The 27,131-nt window shown below is 43.7% G+C and overlaps 1 protein-coding gene across 8 annotated transcripts in view; it reads left to right on the top strand.

Moving 5' to 3' along the window:
* The window catches only part of TBC1D1 (TBC1 domain family member 1), a 1,823,125-nt gene that overhangs the window by 1,397,089 nt on the left and 398,905 nt on the right, over positions 1–27,131 (top strand). For all 8 annotated transcript variants that reach the window (XM_069631813.1, XM_069631816.1, XM_069631814.1 and 5 more), the window contains one exon: positions 2,075–2,233. In XM_069631813.1, the coding sequence (XP_069487914.1) occupies positions 2,075–2,233 (159 nt within the window). The remainder of the gene's footprint in view (positions 1–2,074; positions 2,234–27,131) is intronic.

The following is a 27,131-nucleotide window of genomic DNA, read 5'->3' as shown; positions in this document are numbered from 1 at the left end:
ACACAATGCCTCAATGGTGTTCAGACAATCGGGGATAAAAAACGAGGAGAACAAATTTGTTCAGGGAGGTTTAAGGAAAGCAGTGTGTTATTAACATAACACTGGAAATGAGAAAAGAAGAAACACTTCAGGTGAGCCAGAGTGTGGACATAGATATGTAATTGCCACAATGATAGCATAAAACCCTTGGGTAGTCTGCAGATACACAGTGGTGTGGTGGAGTACAAACAGCCCAGTTGCAGCTGGGAAGGGCATAGTCAGGAAAACAGATGAGCCAGTCCAGTGCCTGGTCCATGATGCTAAAGGTGTTGTGTAACCGTTTAATTAGGATAGTTCATCATATGAAAGGTGGACGAGACATCAAGGAGCACAATCCTCGATTGTAGTACAATCATAAATACTATTTACACTTTATATCATTCCACCATATTTCAAATGCTGTATACTCCCCCTGCCTTACCTATAATTACTATACACATTACTATGCTATGTGTTGTCAGTAGCCAGATTTTTGGTGGCATGCCATGCTCTCAGGAATCTGGCCACTGACCACAACCACCACAATATAATTAAACCATATAACAAGTATGTACAACGCACCTTCAAATAACAAAACTCGCCCTGTACCCCTTGCAATTTAAATGTCTGCAAGTACCAAAATTGACTGTGGGCGCTGCGGCATCTGCAAACTCCTTTTTTTCATCTACAAAAACTGTTCCACATCATCTCTATTCCACTCTCCTGCCCACGCGCTCTTTCAGCCATCAAATAACCCCAAATGTGTTTTCCAAACTGTTCACAGTGCTGTCCGGGGACTACCGCGGCACCTGCACACCCTATTTTTCACCTACAAAAACAGCACAATAATATCTTTATTCAGCCCTCCCACACACCCCCCCCCCCGCACCCTTTACAGCCCCTCTTTGACCACCAAATAACCCCAAATGTGTGTGGTGAAAATCTGTACAGCGGTTTGGGCTGTAGGCGTGAGAAAAAATTGTGTCTGAGGATTTCCACACATTTTGGCACACCCCCTATAACTTCGCCCCCCTTTGACAAAACTTCACCATACTTGGCAGAATCATTCCAAGGGGGCCATACACTTTGCAAGATAAGTTTGGTGAGGATTTGTCTCAAGCTGCCCAAAAAGTGCTTTCCCTATGTGTTGAGCAACTTAACCAGAACTACAGAGCCGCTACTGCAGGCCCTGTAATAAATATACATATGCAATCATATCTCTTTTCTTGAAGTAGGATCGTGATTATATGTTGAACTTTAGTCCTTTTTTGTGTTGTTTTTGTATTATTATCCCATTGATTTTTGTGACTGCACCTTTATAGAGTTTATTTTTCCCCAGGGGACTAACTTATTTCAATGTTGGCACTGCAGTATTTCCTTATTTATGATTGAGATATCTGATTTGGTAGCTTTTTCTATTATAAAGCTGCATTCGTTTTTTCCAAACACTTGTGTGGTAATACTTTTATATTCCAAAGAGCTTGGAACTTTAGGAAAAGTAAACCATAAACTGCGAAATCACGTTTTCCGAATGCTTTTTGTGCATGATAATCTGAAAAACAAACTATTGCTTCCATGACAAATTTGTACGCACATTTCTCTGAACAGTCATATTGACATAAACATGGCATACGTTGTTAGAAATTAATGTTAAGGAGTCGGGTGTAGACTCCCAATGGGCTAATACAACAATATCGACTCTGTAATTATATTCAGAGTGGGTTGGAAACCTGTACCTCCGCGGTTTGAAAAGGGATTTTAAGTTCATCCCTGGACAAGCTACCATTCACATGAAACGAATCAAATCTGATTACATCCGTCATAAGTACACATTAGGATGACCATTCTAGTATCGTAGACGCCAAACCTCTTAACTATCGCTTACTGCTCCTTTTTTCCCATCCACATGAACAGTTAATTAGAAAAATGACATTTATGTGGCTAAACTTCTCAAGTCTAGTATTTTGCAAGGCAATCTACTGTACGCAGACGATCTCTTGCCATTAAAACATGGGGCACTCAAAGATCACATTTTTTGTTTCATGTTTATCGGCAGGCGTGCCACGTCATCATCGTGGTGAAATCTGGAAGTTGTTATCGGAGCAATACCAACTGAGGCACCCATTACCAAGTAAACAGCAGCTGAAGGATACGCCTTACAAAGAATTACTGAAGCAATTAACCTCCCAGCAACATGCAATCCTTATTGACCTAGGTAGGTATGCACTCATGGTCACACCCTTCTACGAGCAAGAGGCTTTATTTCATCTTTAGTGAACCTGAGTAGCCCGGGGAGTTTAGCAGGTGTGGTCGGCCATGAAATGTGTACAGTGCTTTGTTTCGCCTTTTATGTAGGTGCAATCTTTTAAATGTTCAGATTATATAGTTCGAACAATACCCTCTTCCCAAACAATGCATGATCTTTCATTTGTGTTAAGTATGAATTGATTTGAATGCCACTTTTAGCTTCTCACTGCTGTTATTCCTAACGCTGGTGCATGAATGCAGAGCAGTTGTTATCGGTCCCATGCGCCATCTATATCTCGGGCAGTTTCAGGTGCAAAGGTCCCTCCTCATGCCTAGCATTAAACCTGCCGTGAAGGTATGTTTGAGACACATGGTTCATGCCACACTCTGGATCTCAAGCAATGTTCATCAGATGTACTACTTATCTGATGTTTATGCTCTGGGATTGTAGAATTCTAATTGGTGGCTTTGTAGGCTCACATGAAAGTGAACTCACGGGTAAGAGTGCTCATCTATCACGCTACAAATGGACGAATGAAGTAGTAAGACAATGTGTGACAGTAACTGGCCAGTTACTTTCATCTTTAACTACAGTAATGTCCACTCTGAAATGAAAATCCATGTTCTTTTTTGCAGCATACTTGAAATTCATTGGCCTTAGTAAAGGGGTCATTTGAGGGGCTTTGAGGTAGCATGTTGAATCAGTCACTTTCTTATTTGCTACAGGCTCGCCTCTCTCCTGTCAATGGTACGCTGGTGTTGTATAAGCGAATATGATTAACTTAATCCCCATTGCTTCCTATCTATTTACTTGGTCCCCGTTCATTGGTCGATTTGCATAATCCAAAACCATGTACCAAGAGCAAGTAGTTGTCATCAATCAGGGATCCTCTTTTTCAATTTGAACAATTTAGGGACCAGCAGCTCTGACTGATATTTGAGATTGCTCTTACAAAAGAAATAGTTATTGTTCTGGCAAAAGAAATAATAACGTATTTTCTAATTCTCATTCTCACATGTAGGTTTTCCAGCTATCTCAGATTTTTATTTTTACTTGCTTTTATTGATTTTAAAAACCAAATTAATAGAAATGTAAGCAATACTAAATCCAATACAAATACTCCTAGCATTGGATGTTATATAATATGTGAACAGGGCATCTTGGTTTATGCAAATCTAGGGTGTTCACAACTTAATCAATTTGTGCACCACGATGGGTGTCTCTTCCCAAGATATTATATATATATATATATATATATATATATATATATATATATATATATATATATATATATAGGGTGTTCCTGCGGCATGTGATGTGCAAGAGCATGTCACCTTGGGCACCATAGTTGTTGCATGAGGTCTCAGGGCAATGTCGTTTTTCATCCTAGTACTTGATGCAGTGTTGTGGTTCAATACGGACTCCTATCCACAATAGGCCCATTGTGGCATTACAAGCCATTGCATTTCACTTCTCAGCTATTCCTCATGGTCGGTCTGGAAATGTGTTCTGTTGGTTGTCTGCCAACCTCTCGGGTCTTAAAGGAGAAGTTCCTCTCAGGAATAATTTTTTGCCCAATGGATAGGACACGTATTTTTGATTGATAACATTTTTTTTCAATACATCTTGCCTTCGATTTTCTGATATTTAGATAGGCGAACCATGCGGTTTGGAAACCGCCATTTTGTGATAATCCTATCTGTTGATCAATTGCCCGAAGTTCAAGTGCCCTGCTGGCAGTAAAACATAACACACGCCTGCAAGGTGAGATACACATGTCAAACCGATATGCTACGTCCCTTGTTATGATGCACAGCGCAGTGACCCATCCACTGCCAGCAACTACGCCATCATGTTACTAATGAAAATGTGAAAGATACACATACGGAGTTAATGTTTACTCACTGTTCAAAAAAGAAGATAAGGTACACTTTTCAATAATTACTCATAGTCTGGGAATTTGCTAAGTCGTTCTATTTCATATGGTAAAGGAAACGGTTAAATACATCCAGTTGGGCCATTAAAACTGTTTTGGCACATAATCAATGTAAGAACACACAAGCCATAGTAATCGTGTTTGTAGACGGTGACATTCCGTGCAATCTTTCAGATTTCATTCTTCAATGTTTCTATCCAAGTACTTGAATTGTGCAAGGGAAAGTTCTGTGGAGTAAAATAGAATTAAATGCAGTCCCATCATTCATTTTCTCTCGAAGCACATGGCGTTCCATTTTGGGAGAAAAAATTATTCATTACACATCAGAAATCAAACTTTGCTCTCTGCATGTGTTCATTGATACAATACGGCTATGTTTATTCTGATGACTTGCACCGCAAATGGGCAAACTGGAGCGCCATGACCGTCCAAGAAGATACAGATGACTGTTCTGTTTGTGATTGTGATGCTCCAGTTTTTGCTAAAATATCCATCCAACAGAAAAATTTGTTCCATGGCAGATTCATATTTTAAGATATTTAACCGTTAGGTCCTTTTAAATGAGGAAGCATTTTATTACATGGATGGAGGTGCAGAATAACTCTCACACAAATAACAAGATTGACTCAGGAAGTTGCCAAACAAACTCTGCTTTATTATCATTTGTCTAAAACGGGGAGTACAACTGACGTCGCACAGCATAATCTCAACATATCGCATAATAAAGAATGCTTTTATGGTAAAAACCGGTCCTTTGTGACATCATGCTATGTGGCAAACTAAGAAAACCTACTTGGGATTGTTATAGGTCTACAGGGAACATCTAGGTATACTTTCTGTAGGGGATTGGATTGTGATTGGACTCTCTAGTCAGATGGACAATTTATGCCCACCCCTTGTGCAAGTCATCCTGAATATTTGTTAGATACACAACACACCATTGGCTCTCAAACTATAGGGCTCTTCAATACATGGCCCTCTATAATTGGTTAGCATGCTTGTACCCTTCTGGAATATTCGAGACTCTAGCCGCACGCAAGCTGGTACCCAGGTACTTGTGGGTGGACTTGACCATGCTTCCCCACCCAATTAGCCCACCATCCGTCATCACTCGAATTGTCTTTGAACTTGGCCTTGCAAAGTATTGCTGCTCCTGAGAATAGAAGGGAGTGTGAGCACGTTCTTATCTTCACGTCTCGATGCAGCTTGCCCATTTTCTGATTCCATCCATCCCATGTGACAAGAGACCGTGTTAGAGCTCCTTTCTATGCATATAATAATATTAAATGATTAAACTTGGCACTCAGTGTTTCTGTCGCATCTTAGCAGGAGCTTGCCTCGCTTCTCACGTTCTTTGTATCTCCTTGAATAGATAACCAGTTCTTGGCTGCCCCAACCCTTGATACTGGGCCAGACAGCCTTCTCAATCCTTCCTTGATTTTCAGCTGTTTTTCTCTACTGCACCACACTTTCAGCCCTTCTCTTTCACGGGTCCTGGCTTACTAAAGTTGTGACATTGAATATCCCGACTCTATACATATATATATATATATATATATATATATATATATATATATATATATATATATATATATATATGTATATATATATGTATATATATATATATATATATATATGTATATATATATATATATGTGCTATATAATGGCGAAACAGTTTCAGATTCTTGGGCCTATACAAAATCAAATTGGGTCCAAGGGGAGGCGATAAGGAAAAGCTACTCAGACAAAAGGAAACAAGGTGTATATTGGACTTCGAGAGCAAACAGTCCAACGGGCACAACATCGATGAGGATCTGTACACCTTTCTGGGCTGCTGAAAAATGAAAAAGATAAAGCGCCCTGTCACTGTATCTATGATGTTGGACAAACACCAGCCTGCAAAAAACTCCTTGGAGTGCCGAAATCAGTTTTAACCATTGTTTATACCTTAGTTTTCTAAAGATGTTGAGTGGACAATGAAAAAAGAAAAGTACTAATGTCAAATTATTGTCCTTGGGGAGAATTTGAGATACCCTTGCAGTTGGTTTCAGTGTTTTTAATGTTTTGAATAATTTTGGGTATATGGTTATTTATGTTTTGCTTCTAATACACCTGTTCTGAATGAGCAATAATTTTAAACGAAAAGTCTTGATGAGGTAGAAACAGGAGAGGCTTGTGGGGTAGGCAGATACTTTTAGGATTGAAGTTGTGACGTTCCCCAAGATTATGGTCAATGTGCAGCCCTACCTGGAATTCATACAGATTTTAGGGATAGACAGTTTGCATAGACATTTAAGAAGAGTATAGTATGAGTAAACCTAACAATTTCTTTTCCCCTTGTTTTTACATTTTAACATATATACTTGGCAAATCTTAACAGAGAAATTGCTGCTATTGCACTTGTCACTTTAAATTGAAGAAAGAAGGCTGCTAAATGCACTAAGCACTTTATGATCTTAACAGTGAAAATGATTTGTCATCATATTTATCTTGCAATCACTCCTACCTATATAGATATGGATACATTCGGCATTGGGGACAAAACTATTGCTGCTATTGTTGAGAATGCACTAAGCACTTTAAACTGAAGAGCGAAGGCGGGGAATGCACTAAGCACTTTAACTTTCAAAGACGTGAGAGATGTAATTAACATTGGAATGAATGTCCTAAAAAGCTACTCACTAGAGAGGAGAGAGATGTTAAAACAGCACTGAGCATTTAAAGCAAGTGACTATATATATGTGACATACAAAAAACTGTTTGAAACTAATATGTTGCCTTTTTTAGCACATGACAGTTTAAACATTTTTTTGCACTATGCACTTCAGCCGAGTATAGGGGAAAAGCCAAAATACTAAATGGACTAGAACCGTCCGAGTAAAAGCATACTATAATAATAGATTGGAAACTGGAACACATGTGTACTTGCTGTCGAGGAAATACGGGTCACCCCTAAATAATAGTAGTGGGAATCGGAAACAATTGCGATTTTGTACTGCGAAGGGATTACACAAAACGCATTAGACTAGAAAGTATGACTGGCAATACATAAGTTATGGTGGTAAAATTCACCACTCCAAGAAGGCCCATCCATAGATGTAAAGTTTGGGGAAAGGTGAGACCAGTCCTTCCACGATTGCTACTGTGTGTGCTCCTCCCCCCCCCACCCACCCATGCCCCTCCCCACGCTTGCCTGTTTCCCTCACGTTTTAAAATGGCTTTGTAACAATGAGGTTAATTGTTGTGAGCAAGCGGCGAGTTGGCCGCGAAGCGCGTGAACGCCTCTTTTTTGAGGAGTGGTGCACTTGGGAGGACCTGTACACTTTGGTCTTTTTTGCTTTTGTTTTCCAATTTTGGAACGGAGTACATTGGAATTTTAATGTGATTTCTTTCCCTGAAAAACAAATAAAGGAACAGCTTTGAAACACAAACAGCGGTTTGGATTCCAACTTCTTGCAATGGTGATGGGTCTCTAAGATACTGTGGAGAGTGCAGCTAGAACCATCTACCTAATAGGTAGAAGTAAGAAATATATGCGGCACTGCCTGCAGTCTATTCACTACGTATAGCCTGCCTTGCAGCATCTGTACAGGTATAAAACGACTTATATTTTCTTCAGTGCTCTTTGCACATGCAATCTTCATTCTGCACATGAAAGTTTACTCCATTCCTTATTTCGTCATCAGATTCCATAAGGTCTATGCATTCTCTTCTCTGATTATCCTTCCCAGTGTGTCACTCTATCTAATTCCTTTTGACGTCACCTATCTTTTTTTCACTGCTGCACACTTCTTCATGGATCTCCCCTTAGAGACGGTCAGCTCTCTGCGGGTACATCTTATAAGGCTTTCTCAATGGATACCTTCTTTCGAAGATCTTTCGCTGTATTGGTATCATTCTCGTTGTTGTGCATGTTGCAATTTCCAGCTTCCAACATATAGGCAAAATAGGGCCGGGGACTTGGTAGAGGCATTTGGCTCCTCAACTACACTCCCCCCCCCCCCCCCCCTCTGGTTGATTCATCGACCACTCTCCCCTCAGTCTTCACATCTAGACATGGAGTCCATATCTTCAATACTCCTTTCAGAGATCCTGCTGACTTTACATGGTCATTAACACTCCAGGTCACGTGGCTTCATTGTCCATTCAGACTGCAGTACATCCATTGCCCCACATACTACTTGTGGTTTCTTGGATACAGGAACTTCCTTCCCTCAGGTGCTAGAGTGCTTGCTTATGTATATTTTCCGATCTCTTAATCTGTCGGCTCCTTGGGTCCAAACCCAGACTCAACATCGATCATGACTTTCATGCCTACTGCTTTCTTTGCTGTCTTCTTACACTGTGCAATTATTATCCTGATCACACAGAATCCGAACATGATCATCACCAATAGTGCGCCAAGAAACTTGAAAATATTTGCCATCCATTGTGCAACCAATGAGCATATGGATGCAAACCAGCTGTAATCTGCAATATCTTCTGTCTCATCTTCCATCTTGATGTGCAAGTTCGTTAGCAACGTTATGGCCTCTGTCAAGGTCCCATTCTCGTCATTGTGAGAAGGTATGAATGTACAACATGATTCCCCTATTTTGGCATAAACACCTCCATCCATTGCCGTAATCATGTCCAGGACACACCTATTCTGGAGAGTCATCAGTCTCTCAATTCTTCCTTGATTGTGTTGAATCCCTTTATGGGTAGTGTTGATCGTATGCAGGAGCTCCCTGTGAGTGATTTGCAACCATTTTGAATTCGCCATCGTCTGGATCCCTGGCACAAAGGTAGTTGTGAATACTGCAGCAGTCTGACTGAGCAACCTGTATTGATATGGAATAGAATTGAATGCTTCTATCAATTTAGTTTAAAAGTAATTCTCTCTTTTTGTCCGATTGAGAAATCCAAATAATCGCCTGTTCCTCATATGAGCATTTGCTTTTGGAAACTCTCCAATGTTCAGGTCACTCTTTGGAATCACCAATGCTGGAACATGGATACCTACCATGGAACACAGTCCTCCCCAATCTTTGGGCAACTTGACATAAGCTCTGGATCCACAGGACAAGTAGTGGTCCATTAACACCACTGTTCCGTCCTTCATGCCTGGCTCATAAAATATTCGACCACACTGCTGATTCATTCCATCCTTTCTCGTGCCATTGTTTCTGAAACACAGGGATGCATTCGCTAGAGGTACTACCTGCAAGGATCCTCCTTTATCATCGACCGATGTCAGCAATTGCACAATTTTCGGCCAATGATGCTTGCATTCATTCTCTGCAGTATCTATAAATGGCTCATAATCTCCTGTTAGTGCTGGCGCCTTGCATACAATCGGGCCTTCCACCCATCCTTCTGGAGTCCGCACTGTTCCCTTAATTTGCAGTTGACCTCTCTCCTTGCATCTTTGTATTTCTTTGTGCTTCTTTCCTTGACAATTGAGCATTTTGTTTTCTTCTCTTCTGATTCCGTTTATTCCAGACTGTTCATATCTTATCACTTGATTCTTTGTCTCTGATTTCTCTCGTCTCTTTAAATCTTGCACATAGCCATCTTCTCTTGGAGATGTCTTCTCAGTCACCTATACCAAGGATGCTGTTCGACACTGGAACTGACCTCTCGTCTGGCAGAGTGCAAGTGCGTCGGGAAATGAGCTTTCTGGACTGCTACCTCAATAGCTATGAATATCTTGGAAGTCCCCATAGCATAAGGTATTAGAGCACAAACATAGCAACTCTCTTTGGGCGTTCTCTCTCCTACCTTTTACATGTGTTGATACCAAATGCTATTACCCAAGTGTGCTGTACTATCTAGATCATTATTTAATTCATTATCATCTTCCCTTGTGCTTCTCTTGTGTCTCCATTTCGCAAAGTAAGTGCTTGCATAATACTTGAGAAGCATATCAGTAATGGTCCTTCCTACAGGGGGAACCATAGGAACATTTGTCTTCGGAATAGGCAACTCCAGAAGAGCTACTAGATTCGGGAAAATCACAAAAAATCTTGGCCTTTCAGTAACAGACAATTCTACAAGAGTCACTGGAGTGGGAAGAATCAAGGGGACTTCTACTTTGCTGGGACCAATGAAGTAAACCGTATACATTTTAAAAAACAGGAAAACAAGAATAAATGCTGAGCATGCATATATTATACACCGATACATTAACCCCCACCATTTACGATTCTCTGAATGTCGTTAATTTTTGCTCACTTTCCAAAACTGTACCATTTTCTAAATTCCTCATTGTGCCGGTTTACTGCTTTAAGGAAGGAAAAAAACCTGTTTAATCAGGCAATTCTGGTAAATCAGGTAGCTGCAGAATCTGCTCAACTATAGCCACAAGTAGCCTCCTTATCACAGGGCTATTTTTAGGATCATGCAGAAAACTAGGTATGTTGTCACTACGCCCAACAAGAGCAGGATAAGCTCTAAGAATAAATATGAAAACAGTGATAAGGATCCTATGGGCATCATTTATCAAAACCATAGATTCAACCAAACAATTGCATTGTGTGAAAAGAATCAGCCTGTTCATGTTGCAATCTCTTATCAGATGTCAACACTTTTCTAAAGTTCACTTTTCAAAAGATTCCTGCGATTCAAGAACTGTTTGCACTCCTGATATAATATCTATAAAGAGTGTCCGGGCTGAGCCACAGTCCAAATGCCACTATCAATTATTTAATCAGCAACCTTATCGTCGTCCTTCCTCATTGATCGGGACTGCATGCACTGAACAACTTCTCCTTGTCTTGCTGAGAATAGATTGTTAGGGCTGCAACGGTCTCACCAGCGTGTAGCTTCACGTCATTCAAATGGATCCACGCACGCCTTGCTTGGACTTTCACTGCTGAGGGAGTAACATACTCCACTAGGTTAAGTCCACTAAATCGTGGTTCATGCCCATTTCTGGTCAAGTTCCAAATTAATATTGTGTCTCCAACAAAGTCTAGGTACTGGTAGTAATTCAGAAATTCCGTCTGCTGAATGGTCTTCATCTGTGTTCTGCGACCGACCCCCTTGGCGCTTGAGTTGATCTGAAATGAGAGATACTAGTGGTCATACATATCAAATACGCACATAACTCATTTCCTAACTTTTCTGCACTCTTCTGGCATCACTTCTGCTCCTCAATGGAGGAGACCAAGGCTTTATCATTCACCACGCTGTCACTAACTTGAGGGGTGTGAGGTGGTCGTCTGACCCAGGCTGATTCCTTAATGCATATAAGGTTAGGGGTAGGCAATATATCCATCCCTTCTTCAGTATCAATTTAAGCTTTGCGATCCTCTCTTTAAGGAGACCGTTGCGTCTCTTACATATCCTGTTCGCTTGCAAGTGATAAGCAGAAAAAACGAGTCTATCATTGAATATTAACCACAAATTTGTTAAAACACTTCATTAACAAAATAGGGCCCATTATCGGATATCAGCACCTCACACACTCCCCTCTTGGAAAGACTTCTCGTACTAAAAACTGCGCAAGTACCATTGGGTTGTGTACAAGGACCTGCTTCGATCGACCTGGAGAATGGACTGAAAAAGACCATTCGTTTGAGGAATCGCTCCTCAAATCGTTCGCAGTGTATGCCCAGCTGTAAACTTTTAACATACCATGCAATTTACTACATAAAATGCAACTTGTTCTAATAGGTTCGGTACGAACCAGTCCTCCGCAATAGTTGCTGCAAGACTTTCCCTAATTACATGCACAGGGTAGTGCAGCTGTTCAAGCGCTAACCTTGACAATGCTACTGGCATCACCAGCTTTCCAGTGCTGTTTTGTCCCCATAATGCCTCTGAAGGGAACAAAGAACACCCCCCTCCTTTCCATAATTCTTGCTCTTCCTGTGTGCACTGCCCTTAATTTCCATCAACTGTGTTCCTGGTAAATGATTAAACCCTTCATTTACTACCATAATCGTGACTACTTTCTCCTTTACATATGGACCATCAGAACTTGAAATATCTGGTGAATATGCAACCTTTTTGTCCTCTACGTCCACAGCTTTGTTCCCGCGAGAAATGGTCTGTTTGCTTGGTATGTGCTGCGCATTTAACTATCGCTATGGCTACTGGGAGTTTTGGTGCCTTAATAGGCCTGTCCAACAATGCTGCGTGCTGCACTGGAGTGCCATCCGCTCAGAGGTAGCCCCTAATCTGCTAATCCTACGTGCATGGTTGACGTCACATAGGCGGAGTCACTGTACACCGTCACTTCCAGCCCTGCATGATTTTCGAGCGCGACAATAAGCACCACCAATTCTGCTGCTTATGCTGAAAAGTGAGATGTAATCTTGCTCTTGCTACAACCTCAAATTCACTGTTTTGTCTGTCTCACCACAGCTGCGCCAGAATGCCTTTCCCCACAGTTTGATCGATTTTCGAAGAACCATCAATAAAGAGAATCTCCCCCCCCACCCCCCCAAGCTAGCACATTTTACTTTATGCGAGGGATCTCGTCATAGAACTCCTTGTAGTTCCCGCAATCATGCACAGGCTCAGCTACAAATGTAGCAGTGTTCACTATTTTAGATCAGACTATTTCAATCGCTGGATTCGGTATGATCACCTCATATACAGAAGCTCTCTGAGACGTCAATGTAACCTTAGGTTTCTCCAAAATAGCAAACAAAGCATGCTCCTCAAAGAGCGTCACAGGACGCCCCATAACAATACTGGTAGACTTCTCAGTTACGTACGCAGCTGCCGCCAGTGACTGTTCACATGGAAAGTGCCCCTTCATAACTGGATCCAGAATCCCACTGTAATATGCCAAAGGTTTATAACCTAGTTTAGTCCTCTGTTTAAGTACTGCTATCAGAACTGTCCCATTTGGGTGCGAAAATAAAAATAACTCTGCAGAATTGTGAATTCCTAAAACGGGAGCTGTACAAATTGCTTTCTTCAAACCCTCCCTCCATTTCATTAGCCCATTCTATTTTCTCATTGTTTGCCTGTGCTTCATTTAGAGCTTGCAAAAGAGGTCTTGTGTACGAACTATAATCCAACACCCATGCTCTAACATAATTGCATAGTTCCAAAAACTGCTTCATTTGCTTTACTGTGTGCAGTTTTGCTGTTTTCATGATCGCCTCAGCTCTCTCAGGTGTAACCCTCTTTCCCTCCTGTGAGATCAACTGGCCTATGTACAACACCACTTCTTGACAATACTGTAACTTTCCTTGGTCTCCCTTATATCCTTTGTCTGCTAGGATAGTCATTAACTGGATCGAGTCTTGCTTGCACTAATCTTCTGTAGTGCTACAAATCAGAATCTCATCAACGTACTGTATTACAACGCTCTTCAACTCAATATTGCCTAGGTCCATCTGGAGGACCCTATTAAAGATAGACGGAGACTCACAGTACCCTTGAAGCAAAAGAGTATGTTTCAGATGAGTCTGGCAGAACGAAATGGAAGTCAAGTCTTGTGAGTCCTTGTGCAACGGGATTAAGAAAAATGCATTTTTCAAGTCAATCACCGTAAAATATCACACCTTTACTGGGATACTGCATAGTATCATTGCTGGATTAGGAACTAAAGGAAGCTCTGCCTCTACAATCTGGTTAATCGGTTTCATGTATTGTATGAATCTCCATGACCCCCCCCCCCCTCTCGAGACATGGGTTACTGTCGTGCTCGAGGTAAAATTGCTCCTGGCTTCAACTTTATCTTAACCCCCCCCCAATCCCCTTCAATAGGCCTGCGTCATAGGGTCATCAAAAGACACAATAACCGGGACACCAGGTGTTTCAAACTCCGGTCATACCTGGTCAGCACTTAGTGTATATATAGGGATACTCAAAGGGACCAGAGCTTTTATGCATCTACAGTAGGAAATGCAAGGTCACAAGGATGTCTGCTACTGACAAATAGTAACTTATCCAGTTGGAGCCAAACAGTACTGTATTGGAACATGAAAAGATTCAATTCATATCCTGTTCGTTAATTATATGATAAATGTATTGCTCTGAAAAATATCCATTTATGGAGTATTACAAATTCATAATACAAATGTAATGTCAAAGAATTATTCACCAAAACAATCTCATTATAAACAATAAGTGCTTAATGCAATAAATGCAACCCACATCAGAAAAAACTGCCTATACCTCACAAATTCACACACCCATCATTCACACGGCATATTCATACCAAATAACCTAAACTAAATTAGGCAAAAAACATCACAAGTGAAGGAATCAATCAAACATGAAACTTATACGCAAGCTCACCTATTAACATAGACTAAATGTAATGCTCTGAAAAAAATGAAAAACTGTTAAATACAATGATTCCTTAACTCTATTAATCTGGTTAGTTCATATTATTAGGTCATAATCAATATGACCAAGCAGAAAAACCCAACATGTTTCTTTCCATATCAGTTGTAATATTCTGTTATGTGGAAATTCTTCAAGGGTTGGCTAGCATAGAGATCTTGAAGGTAAAACAGTTTGTAACAAATGCTGTATACCATAGTCATGTACGTTGAATTTCACCTACATGTGTAGAAAATGCATAATATTACTGAACTGTAATCATTGGAAAAGTTTAGAGTGCTCAACATGGCACTATCAATGAGACATGGGCAAATGGTCAATTAAAACCAAAATAAGGAAACTCACACTCACCATATAGACAATTCACTAGTCATTCTGGGTGGAGTATTCTGAATGTAATTTTCCTCGGAATACTAAAATAATGTCATAAAAACCACAGTATATACAAGAAGGGGAGCACCAGTTTGCAACAGTACAACGCAGGGGACAAAAAAGACAAAAAAAGAAAGGGAGAGAAACAAGAGAAATTCATTCAAAATATACTCTTGTAGACTTCCAATTGAACAACACTAAAAGTGCAGTACAAAGCACTCAACAAATGAGTGATCAACTATAAAAGTCAAATACATACTCTAGAGTCATCAAATGAACATCGGATGTAGGCTGTTTAGCACATTGTTATTCATAAGTCCTGGTCTCGACCATGTGTGTGTGACATATAACATGAGAAAACGGCAATTGTCTGTCAGCTACTGTAACGCTCACCCGGTATCCACTGGGACGTCACTCAGCCTGTTCTGACCTCTTACGACCTTGAACCCTTCCCTGGAGCTATTCGACTGGAGACTGGGCCTGAAACACAGGATTGGTAGAGTATAACTCCCTATTGTCTCTGTGTGCTTGAACCCCTTCTTCCCCGGGGTCCAATCCTTCCCTTTGATCCACAGCTCACCTTGTTTTCTTGGATAGTGTGCTCCCCGTCCTGCTTTCATCGCAGGGGCGCATTGATTGATCCAGGCTCGTTGCTGCCTAGTTACTTCGCTGGCAAGAGTCCGACAGGTAAGTATAATGAGTCTTTTGAACAGTTCTCTAACTTCATTCCTTTCCTTCCTTAGATGGCGTCCATGGATGGTGGCGTGCTGCTGAGATGAGTAGTGCTGAAGGTGAGTGAGAGTGTGATGCGCGATGCACCCCTTTCGTATTTTTATTGAACTGAGTTATTTTTCTGTTTCTTTTAGGTGCTGCAACGTTTTCAACGTGGATGTCGGTTATGAAGAACAAATGCGGCGGGTAAGCGCGGTATGCAGCGCCTCTAGATGTTTCCACGCTAACCTGGAGTGTCTTTTCCCTCTTGCAGATGGATTAGAAGTTGCAGAGACAGAGTTCCCCCAGAGCGGCTGGGATTCAGGTAAGCGTTTGAAGCTCGTACAGTATTTAAAAATAAGCGAAGATTTGCTGATTGCTTACTAATGCCTTTTTTCTGTTCTTTTCCCATTTCCTTAGGAAGCGGCGTGCCGGGATGGGAATGACACCGCCGAAGATGCCCGCAGAACAGAAGGAGCGATGAATGATGGGCTGAAGCGCCGCATGATAAGGCTGTTCCTAACGGTGTTCTTGTTCTTGCAGGAGCTGAGCGCAGAAGAAAGATGCAGGCCTACTGGAGACCGGTCCGAACACGGTGAGTGTCACCCTGCAGGTGCAGAAAACGCAAAGCATGTTTCTCAGCCTGGGTGTGGCTTAAATAGTATATGGGTATCCCAGGTATCTCTGGGCTGAACCACAGCCAAAAGACTAGACCGCACATGCAGTTCTGGGAACCGAAATATGTGGGGGCATCCATCTTGTCCCCATCAATGCAATACAAGTCCAATCCCCATTGTTATCCTATGGGAGTGGGTGAGTCTGGTGCCACAAGCGCCAAGTCTGACTCCAAGTGGGTCTTTGGAGGGATGGAGAGGCCCTTGAGGGTCATGTAGGTGATCGTGGTCTGGCTCCAGCCTGACATCTTGGAGGGCTGGGGACATGAGGGGCAGGAATCATGACAGCTACTTGAACAGTTGTTCCAAAAAGATTGCTGACTATCTAATGTGGGTAGTCCATTGCTGTTTTTTTTTTAAACGCTTACTTGCAATTGTTGTTTTATGCCCAACAGGAATATGGTCTCAGTCCTTGTTGCAGTGGAAACTTTCAGTGTTTCTCTTGCGCATAATCCGTACGTTCGTGGTCCCACCAATACTGAAAAAATATAGACATAATGTGCATTCGATTGCCATACCGATATATAACTTGTCACAAGTACGGGGCAAGAATATCAACCGAGTGTGTACTAGTGTTAAGCTCCTAATTGGACCATTGAGGTCACACACGCAGCCTAAGAATCATTGTTACATATGGGTCCGTTACCCATACAACTCACGTCGGCTTGTCAAAGCCTCGCGGAATAATGTCCCAAACTATCAAAATCACTGTGCGAAGATTAAGTGACTGCCACGATCATTCTCGGAAATCTAGAACATAAATTCTGTTTTCAAGATGCCCCCAGTCAAAATATCCAGATTAGTAATAGCCACAGCGTAGCTCTTACCTGATTTCTTGTTGTTAATACCAGTGGCGTGCTTTGTTGCGGAGTGTTAGGAAAGAATTCCAGTTATGTGTAATTTTCCTTCCAGTTGTGTACCCCCCAACGTTTTGCTGCTGTTTAACACCATAGTCTGACTTTGCCAGGGGAGCCCAGCTTGTGAGCTATATGCTGTCCCCCTCTTGATGATTGCCCATTCTGTACATACCCTTGGCTCCCACTTACATGCACAATGTGCCCTGTCATCCCACCTGTCCAACATACAGGAGGAGCTCTTCTGACTAGTCCTCCTTGGTCAAATCCTCCTTGCACATTCTGATTATCATTCTGCAGATTCTGAAAACCGCTTTTGATTGTTCAGAAAACCACCCCTTCCTCTATAGCGCATTCCTCTGCCCCCTGGTACAAATACATTCCTTCCTTGGCCCATCAGGTGCTGATTATTCACCTGTGATATGCCCACTGTTTGCTGTATTCCCAGTTCTTCTCCATTTGTCAATACTGCCCCTTCTATGGTATATTTTGACAATTATTTCTGAACTAACTTCGCTTCTTCTTTCTAGCATCTTCCTGCTTCCTATTTTTCTCCTGTAACAGCTGACAGTTATGCACTATTGTCTACTGTATCTCTGCCATGGCTTCACTTGCATTTCCACTAGCTTCTCGAGTTGCTTCTCTGTACTTGATCGGGCAACCCCTGACACAAAATGGGTAAAATACTGCCACTGTTCCTAAATGTCCTGAATGTAAGCAAGCGGATCTTCTTCTTTCATCTTACATGTCATAATTGTGCACCCATGTCTGACGTGTTGGGATACTGTGCCCTGAGAGCTCTCCAGACAGCTGCTCTACAATTATTAAATGGCACTCCATTGTGCACTGTGTTCTGTGCTGTGAAACCTGAGTAGCCTGCACTTGTCCAAATGTCATCAGCTTTCCCCAAGAATGGCTTCTAGGAGACACTTAATGTCCCCTATTGCCAGAGCATTTCCCCCTGTTATTTTCTCTAATTCATAAATCAATTTTTCTGCTCCTGCCATTAAACTAGGAAGTTTGCATCTTAAATTATCCTTATCCATTTGTGACCACGGAATATACTGCGGTCTGGCCCTTCCTTTCTCTAGTAAGGGGAACTGTGTGAATCTTATCCCACAATCGTCTCCCATTGTCTGCCTATCAATAGTGGGAACAATGGTTCCTGATTGCCTTCTACCTGGAAGTGACCTCAGCATGCTCACTCATGGCGGAGACTCTCCCTTCTCACTATACGATCCTCCTCTAGGGCGCTCTGTATATGCTACTGCAGCTGACGTCCTATCCTTAGGTTGCTCTAAATCAGACCATCTTACTTCGTTGTTTGTCTGCAGCCATCCCTCGGCCCGCATGCACTTCCTTCCTCCTCCCCACAGAAGGGTTCTCTCTCTTCGTCTGACATATCTAGCCGCCAGCTAGTATGGCTCTCATCCCCTTGCTCTGTATCTAAAGTCAGCCTGTCTAAGGCAATAACGTTTTTATCTCTACTTCAACTTTTCACAACTTATACTTGTCGCTCTTCGACACCTTTTTAAAGCAAACACATAGACCGACTAGTCGACTTTTAAATTTAAACCATGGTACTCCGTTTCCTCATCTTACCCCTAAAATACTCTGACTAGAGTTATTATTCTTAACTCATCTCATGTGGACCTGTCCTACACGCAGCCTAATTTTACTCCGCTCGGTGTGTAAGAAGAGTTCTTCTAAAACTCCTTGCGTTGGGAATCATGGGCCTTTATCTCTTAAAACGCTGTTCATTTATACTTTGAAACGCTCTTCATTTACTTTTATAATCAACCCTGTTAGTTTTGTAACTACCCTGCTGCTTTTCTAAACTACTACAATACCATCCCCATAGTTTTCCATTCCCCTCAGTCTACTTGTCATTCGCTCATTCTCCTCAAGGCCTTCAGTATCGGCTCCCCTCTCCAATCGAACACTTTCGCCTTCTGTCCATGAAGTTCTTGTGGAAACCAGGAGGGATTTCGTCAGAGGGGCCTGCCCCACCTGTATCAATTTTTCTTGCTGCTCTCCACAGGAAACCCCACGATCTTCTGCCTAGATGGTGAAGGGTGCTCGATCGTCTGTAACCATCCGACATGCTACTATGTGAACCGTTGGGTCCATTTAAATGAGGAAGAGTGTCATTACATGGATGGGGGTGCATAATAACTCTCACACCAATAACGAGACCGACTTGGGAAGTTGGCAAACAAACGTCTTTATTATCAATTGTTTAAAACGGGGAATAAAACTGACACCTCGCAGCATAATCTCGACGTATTGCATAAAAAAGAATGCCTTTATAGCAAAAACCCATTTGTGGTGTCCTACTATGTGGCAAACTAAGAAAACCTTCTTGGGATTGTGATGTGTACGGGGACATCTAGGTATACTTTATGCAAGTTCTCAATATTTGTTAGATACACGGCACACCATTGGCCCTCAAACTTTAGGGCTCTTCAATACATGGGACTCTTGTACCCTTCTGGAATATTCAACTCGCTAGCAGCACAAAAGCTGGTACCCAGGTGCTTGTGGGTGAGTTGACCATGCCTCCCTACCCAATTAGCCCATCATCACTCATGCTGTCTGCCATTCAAATTGTCTTTGAACTTGGCCATGCAAAGTATCACTGCTCCTGAGAATAGAAGGGAGTGCGAGCATGTTCTTATCTTCGTCTCGATGCAGCTTGCCCATTTTCTATTTCCATCCCATGTGATAGGAGACCATGTTTGAGCTCCTTTCTTCGTATTTAATAATACTAAATTAATAAAACTTGGCACTCAGTATTTCCTGCCCCAACCCTTGACACTGGGCCAGACAGCCTTCTCGATCCTTCCTTGATTTTCAGCTGTTTTTCTCTACTGCGCCACAATTTGAGCCCTTCTCTTTCACCGGTCCCGTCTTACTAAAGTTGCAACATCGAATATTCAGTCTCTCTCTCTCTATATATATATATATATATCTATATCTATATATATATATATATATATATATATATATTTCGAAGGGATTGTGTCCTCCGACGTATTCCTCATCTTAGATATCTCCTTCCAGCTCTGCTGGCCTCGGAAAAATTTTTTCTAGAGGGCGCTGCGCGTCGACGTCCCTCGAGTCGATGTCCTTCGACAGCCGCCGTATCGACGCTCGACGTCATCCTGCCTATAAAGGCCGCGCGCAGCGTCCGTTGCTCAGTTCCGTTTTTCCGCGCTACTCGGTGCCTCGGAATACCGTTGCTCAGTTCTTAGTCAGATAATCCTATTTACCTCGAGTTATTCGATCCGTACTCGATGGCTTCCTCGTCGGAACCGACAACTCCTCGATCCAGCTTCAAAAAATGTCGAGATTGTGGGAAAAAGATGTCGTTGACCGATCCTCACAGAAATTGTCTGTGGTGCTTGGGAGCCGAACACCATTGTTCGGAGTGCGAGGACTGTATGTCCATGACAGCTAAGGCCCTGAAGGAGCGTAGGGGGAAGCTGGAGAAAGGTAAGACTTTTAAAGCTTCTTCTTCGTCGACGAAGTCGAGACATTCGTCTCCTCGTCACCATTCGCGCTCCAGGTCTCGGAGTGGGTCTCATCACTCCTCGAGATCGAAGCACTCGAAGAGGAGACGTCAAAGATCCCCTTCTCCGTCTTCCTCTTCCTCTGTTTCGCCAAAAAGAATCCCTTGCCCCACGAAACATAGTTCCCGGGCTGAATGGGAGGAATTCAGAAAAAATATGATGAGCGTCTTCGAGAAAGCGGCCTCGACCCCCTCGAAGACTGCCGAGAGCGATGCTCTGGTCGAAAGACCCGAAGGTCAAAAACGCAGCGAGTCGCAGTACCCGGCGAAAGAAACCTCTCGAGCGCGTCTCGAACCCTCGAGTAGGACTATGACCTCCAAACCTTCCTCGAAGGTTCCGTCGACGCCGTTGACGAAGGTTCCGTCGAGGTCGATGTCTTCGACGCCATTGTCGAAGGGACCTTCGACACACGGGTCTGTCGACTCGACGCCGGCCTCGACACCGGCGTCGACGCCGAGAAAAGTCACGGTGACCACACATCCAGTGACGATCCCCAGGCCCTCGACGTCGATGGCGTCGATATTGTCGAGTAGAATTCCAATTCTGTCGAGGTCCTCGAGGCCTCCACCTCTGTTTTCGACGCCACGCTCGAAGCCTTCGACGTCAACGACATCGACGTTTTCGAGGCCAATAATGACAAGTTCGGCACCCTCTGCCTTGGGAATGGGATTTACTCCCTTTATGAGTTCAGAACAATTGAGAACTATATCCTCAATTTTCGAAGAGGGTGATTTGTCTGAACAAGACACATTTGAGTTACAGGGACCTGTAACCCCAGTTAGAGAGGAATTTTCCTCTGAAGAGCGCAGATTAAAGGATCTTCATGATTCTTTACATGAGGCAAGTGGGTTAGACACTTCCCCTGAGGTGGATTTTGCTAAGCCAGACCCGGGGGAGCATGCTGAAACCCCCTACAGAGCCTTAATGGCCAGGATTACAGAGTTCATGGGGTGGTCTGCACCTTCACAATCTTTCCAGCAAGATGACCTCACGGATATTCTTGACAAAGGCCCACAAGAGGATCCAGTGGTGCCCTTTCATAAAGCTCTTCAGAGAAAGATCATGACAAACTGGGAAACCCCAGATGTAATACCAGCAGTAAATAAAAAAACTGTCTGCAAAGTACAGGGTATCTGCCACAGACCCAGAGTTCTTGTCTAAACATCCATCCCCAGAAAGTCTGGTGGTACAAGCAGCATCCTCTACCGATGTCAAGACGGCTTATCCTACAGTCCCACAGGACAGGGACGATAAAAAATATGATGCTATGGCAAAGAAAGTCTTTTCAGCATGTAGCATGGCGTTAAAGTCTGTTAATGCTACTTGCACCCTTGCTAGGTTCAGCCATACACTTTGGGAGTGTGCTTGTACAGCGGCTGACTGCATCCCGGAGGGTGAAGAAAGGGATGCGTTCCTGAATATTATACAGGACGGTAAAGACGCTATGTGCGAATCCCTCCAGACGGGCATTGATTCGGCTGACAGTATCAGCAGAGCAATGGCGGCAAGTACATCAACCAGGAGGTTCGCTTGGTTGAGAAAGTCCGGTTTTGCCCCAGATGTGCAAGCCAGGCTCTTGAACATGCCATTTGATGGCTCTTCTTTGTTCGGGAAAAAGGCGGATGACAGTTTAGAGAAACTGCAAACTTCAAAAGCAGCAGCAAAATCCCTAGGAGCTGCAATCCGTCGGACTCCTTTTCGTCCCACAGGAACCTCTGCGAGGGGCAAGTCCTTTCGCTTCTACTCCGCATTCGGAAGAGGTAGAGGACGACCGGCTCAAAGGGGTCAAAGAAGAACTACCCGAGGTGGACGGGGTAGATATTCTAAAGCCGCAGCAACAGCAGGTGCCTCTTTACCATCGGCATCTGCATCAGCCGCCCCAAAACCACTCTGAGGACTCCCCTCACAGGACACCTGTAGGAGGCAGGTTGACTCAACATCTGGCGGTATGGCAGGCTATCACGTCAGATGCTTGGGCATTGGAAACAGTCGCCCAAGGTTACTGCCTGCCTTTCCTACGTATACCTCAGAGTCATCCACCGGGGATCAGCTCTCAGAAAGCTCCAGATCCGCTCCTCTTGCAGGATATTTTGGACCTGCTAGAGAAAGGTGCCATAGAACCGGTACCTGTAGCGGAGAGGAACAAGGGCTGGTACTCCCCTTACTTTCTCATTCCGAAGAAAGACGGAGGACTGAGACCCATCTTGGACTTGCGAGAATTGAACAAATTCCTCAGGAAAGACAAATTCAAGATGGTCACTCTTTCTCAGATCCTCCAGGCCCTTCAGTTTCAGGACTGGTTGGTATCTCTGGACCTTCAGGACGCTTATTTCCATGTGCCTATCCATCTCAAACACAGGAAATACCTGAGGTTCGCAATTGGCAACTCTCACTATCAATTTCGAGTACTGCCATTTGGGCTGACCTCCGCCCCGATGGTCTTCACCAAGTTAATGTCGGTAGTGGCGGCAAGTCTAAGGAGGGAAGGGATTCACGTCTACCCCCTACCTGGACGATTGGCTGATCAGGGCTGTTTCTCCGGAGCAAGCTCAGATCCAGCTAAATCACGTGTGCTACTCCCTTCACAAACTGGGCTTCTCCCTCAATTTAAAGAAGTCTCAAATGATAGCATCGCAGAGACTCCAGTTCATAGGAGCGATCCTGGATACTTCCCTGGGAAAAGCCTCGCCACCAGAGGTGAGGGCTCAAGATATTCTACAGATGGTTACCAAGTTCCAACATGCCCAACGTCTCCCAGCCTTCGACTTTTTGAGGTTGCTAGGTCTCATGGCATCCTGCATTTTCCTTGTGCCAGAGGCTCGCCTGAGAATGAGATCCCTCCAGTGGGCACTGAGGACTCAGTGGTCACAATTCTCAGGGAGAATGACAGATCTTCTTCAGGTTCCTGGCAGGGTGGCTCGAGACCTTCAGTGGTGGGCCTGTCAGGAGAACATTCTGAAAGGAGAACAGTTTTGGCAACCCTGGCCGGAGATAACAGTAGTCACGGATGCCTCACTCACGGGGTGGGGAGCCCACGCCAACGACTTGACCATCAGCGGTCGTTGGTCTCCATCGGAGTCCAGACTACACATCAACCTGTTAGAGCTGAGAGCCATCAGACTTGAGTTGAAGGCTTTTCTGCCAGCTGTACAAGGGAAGAACGTCCTGATAATGACGGACAACACGGTGGCCATGCATTACCTCAACAAAAGAGGAGGCGTAGGATCACTACCCCTGTGCAGAGAGGCGATGCAGCTCTGGTTTTTGGGCAATCCAAGAAGGAATCTCTCTATCGGCAGTTCACCTAGCCGGAGAGAAGAACTTGACAGCGGACGCTCTGAGCAGGCAGAACACAGTCTCCCACGAGTGGGAACTAGCTCAGGAAGTCCTTCAAGAGATCTTCGCCCTTTGGGGAACCCCTCAGGTAGATCTGTTCGCCACCAGCCTAAACAGGAAATGCGACCTGTTCTGCTCAAGGGAATTTCCTCCGAGAGGAGCTCTGGGAGACGCGTTCATAGTGGACTGGGAGTTTCCGCTTCTGTACGCGTTCCCACCGGTCCCTGTCATTCCTCAAATGATCAGGAGGTTGAGAAGATTCCGGCGAACTATGATCCTAATTGCCCCGGATTGGGCCAGGAGAACGTGGTACCCGGACCTTCTAGACTTGTCCATCTGCCCTCCAATTCGACTTCCTCTCAGAGAGAACCTACTCTCACAGAAGGGAGGTCAGGTTCTCCATCCAGACATCAAAACCCTCAACCTTCACGCTTGGCTTCTGAACGGCTGAGGTACAAGGATTGGGACCTCCCTGATGATGTTATGGAGGTGTTGCTTTCGGCAAGGAGGCCAGCAACAAAGTCTTTATACCGCTGCCGTTGGAACAGATTTTGCAGCTGGTGTAGAGAACAGAATATCGACCCATTTTCATGTGGTAACCCAATGGTTTTGTCCTTCCTACTATATTTGGCAAATTCAGGCCTTCAAGTTGGCACCATTAAGGGCTATCTCACAGCACTATCTATCTTTAAGCGTACTGCGGAGGAACCATCCTATTTCAAATTACCCTTGGTAATACAGTTTCTAAAGGGGTTAACCAATGTTTATCCCCCAAGACCATTCCAAGTTCCGCTATGGGATTTAAACTTAGTACTAACTTTCCTGATGGGTACACCTTTCGAACCTCTCCATTCTTGTTCGTTAAGATTCCTTACCCTTAAGACTGTTTTATTAATAGCACTTACATCTGCTAGAAGGGTGAGCGAATTACAAGCTCTTTCTTGTAAACCCCCTCATACAATCTTTCACAAAGACAAAGTTGTCCTGCAAGTGAAGCCTAATTTCCTCCCAAAGGTAGTTTCTGAATTCCATATCTCTCAGAAGATTACCCTACCATCTTTCTATCCTCCTCCTCACCCGGGGAAAGAGGAAGAGAGGTTACACAGACTAGACCCTAGGAGGGTTTTAAGTTTTTACATTAGTAGACTAGCCAGGATAAGACAGGCAGACCAGCTGTTTGTAGGTTACGCAGGTCACAAGCTGGGGTTACCAATAACTAAGCAGACCATTTCCAGATGGATCATTCTAGCCATTCTGGAATGTTATAAACTGGCAGGGAAAGAGCCCCCTCAAAAACTTGGGGCTCATTCGACCAGAGGTATTGCAGCTTCATCGGCCCTCAAAAGAGGCGTGCCGATTAAAGACATATGTGCGGCCGCTACATGGTCGTCTGTCCATACCTTTACACGTTTTTACAATCTGGATTCCTCCTCTAGTCAAGAGACTAGGTTTGGAAGGGCTGTACTGCATTCTATTCATCAATAGAAGACAGCGTGAAGTCAGTACTCCCTCCTCCGAATATAGAATACTGCTATGGGAGCCTATCTAAGATGAGGAATACGTCGGAGGACACAATCCCTTCGAAGAACAAGTTACTTCTTACCTTGTAACGTTCTTTCGACGGGATGTTCCTCCGACGTATTCCTCATCGACCCTCCCATCCATCCCCGCAGTACTACTTCCCTTGTTGCAGCTTACGCTCCTTCAGGGTGATTAGTCTAGTCCAGACAGTTATACTGTGGGCTACAAAACGGAACTGAGCAACGGACGCTGCGCGCGGCCTTTATAGGCAGGATGACGTCGAGCGTCGATACGGCGGCTGTCGAAGGACATCGACTCGAGGGACGTCGACGCGCAGCGCCCTCTAGAAAAAAAATTTCCGAGGCCAGCAGAGCTGGAAGGAGATATCTAAGATGAGGAATACGTCGGAGGAACATCCTGTCGAAAGAACGTTACAAGGTAAGAAGTAACTTGTTCATCTATATATATATATATCTATATCATGGCCGCAGTTGGTGTTTCCATCGCTCCCCCTGGACGAATCCTCACCAAACTTTGCAAAAAAAAGTATATGGCCCACTCTGAATTTTTTTGCAAAGTTTGGTGAGGATTCGTCCAGGGGGGGAAAAGTTATAGGGGGGGGTCCCAAAACTTTTTTTTCCCATAGACTGAATGGGAAAAAACTTTGCGCACGGCTACAGCCCAAACCGCTGGACGGATTTACACCAAATTTGCGGCAGGAGCGGCGGCCTGGTCCCGAAAGCGTGCTTTTGCAAATTTGGTGTAAATCCGTCCAGTAGTTTTTAAAAAAATGACCAACATGTAAGGCAAAAAAATTATTGATATCTGTGTTCGCTTCGTGGACGGACTTCCCTGTTCGCTCCGTGGACAGCACCCCGATTGGCCCAGCGGCTTGCGTCATGTCCGCGGACATGCAACGTGTTCGCTGATTGGGCGGCGTGGTGCGTGATACGCGTCAGATTTTCTGTCGCGCCCGCCATCTTGCATTTGCGGACATCCGCGGTGAAAGTTTGTTCAAAATGTGTATTTAGTAGTGTGTTGGTGTGTAGAAGTCTTTGGGGAGGATGGGGGGAGTATGAGATAGGTTCAAAGTTGTATTTTATTTATGCGCTAGACGCTTTTGTTGTGTTCGATTTGTCCGCGGAGAACACGGCTGTTCTGACATTTTGTAAATAAACTAAACGGTGGGGTGTTTAGAGGACGGAGTATGTGTCATTTTTGTTCGCAAGGAAGGTAAAAATGAGCTATGAACACTCGCGGTGTATTTAATTGTTCGTAAATACACAAACTGGGGGTGTCCTCAGGACGCTGTCCGTATTGTAATCTGTCTAGTTGAATGTGTTCTAAGAACACTCGCGGTGTCCCGAAATGGTTGCAATTACACAAAATGGGGGTGTTCTGAGAACGTTGTTTGTATTGTTCGTTGTCAGGGTGAAAGTGTTTTAAGACCACTCCTTTTGTCCGCTAATAGTACAATTTCCTATGGGCGTCAACCGACTTTTTGTCCACTAAAGAAACAATAAATCCGGCTGGTGTGCGCCGACATTATGTGATAATCCTATGACTGGCGCTATTGACCTGGCTGACTTGCTTT

The sequence above is a fragment of the Ambystoma mexicanum genome, chromosome 6q (genome assembly GCF_040938575.1).
Source record: "Ambystoma mexicanum isolate Mex_15411 chromosome 6q, UKY_AmexF1_1, whole genome shotgun sequence".
NCBI lineage: Eukaryota > Metazoa > Chordata > Amphibia > Caudata > Ambystomatidae > Ambystoma > Ambystoma mexicanum.
This window is presented reverse-complemented; position numbering and strand designations above follow the sequence as displayed.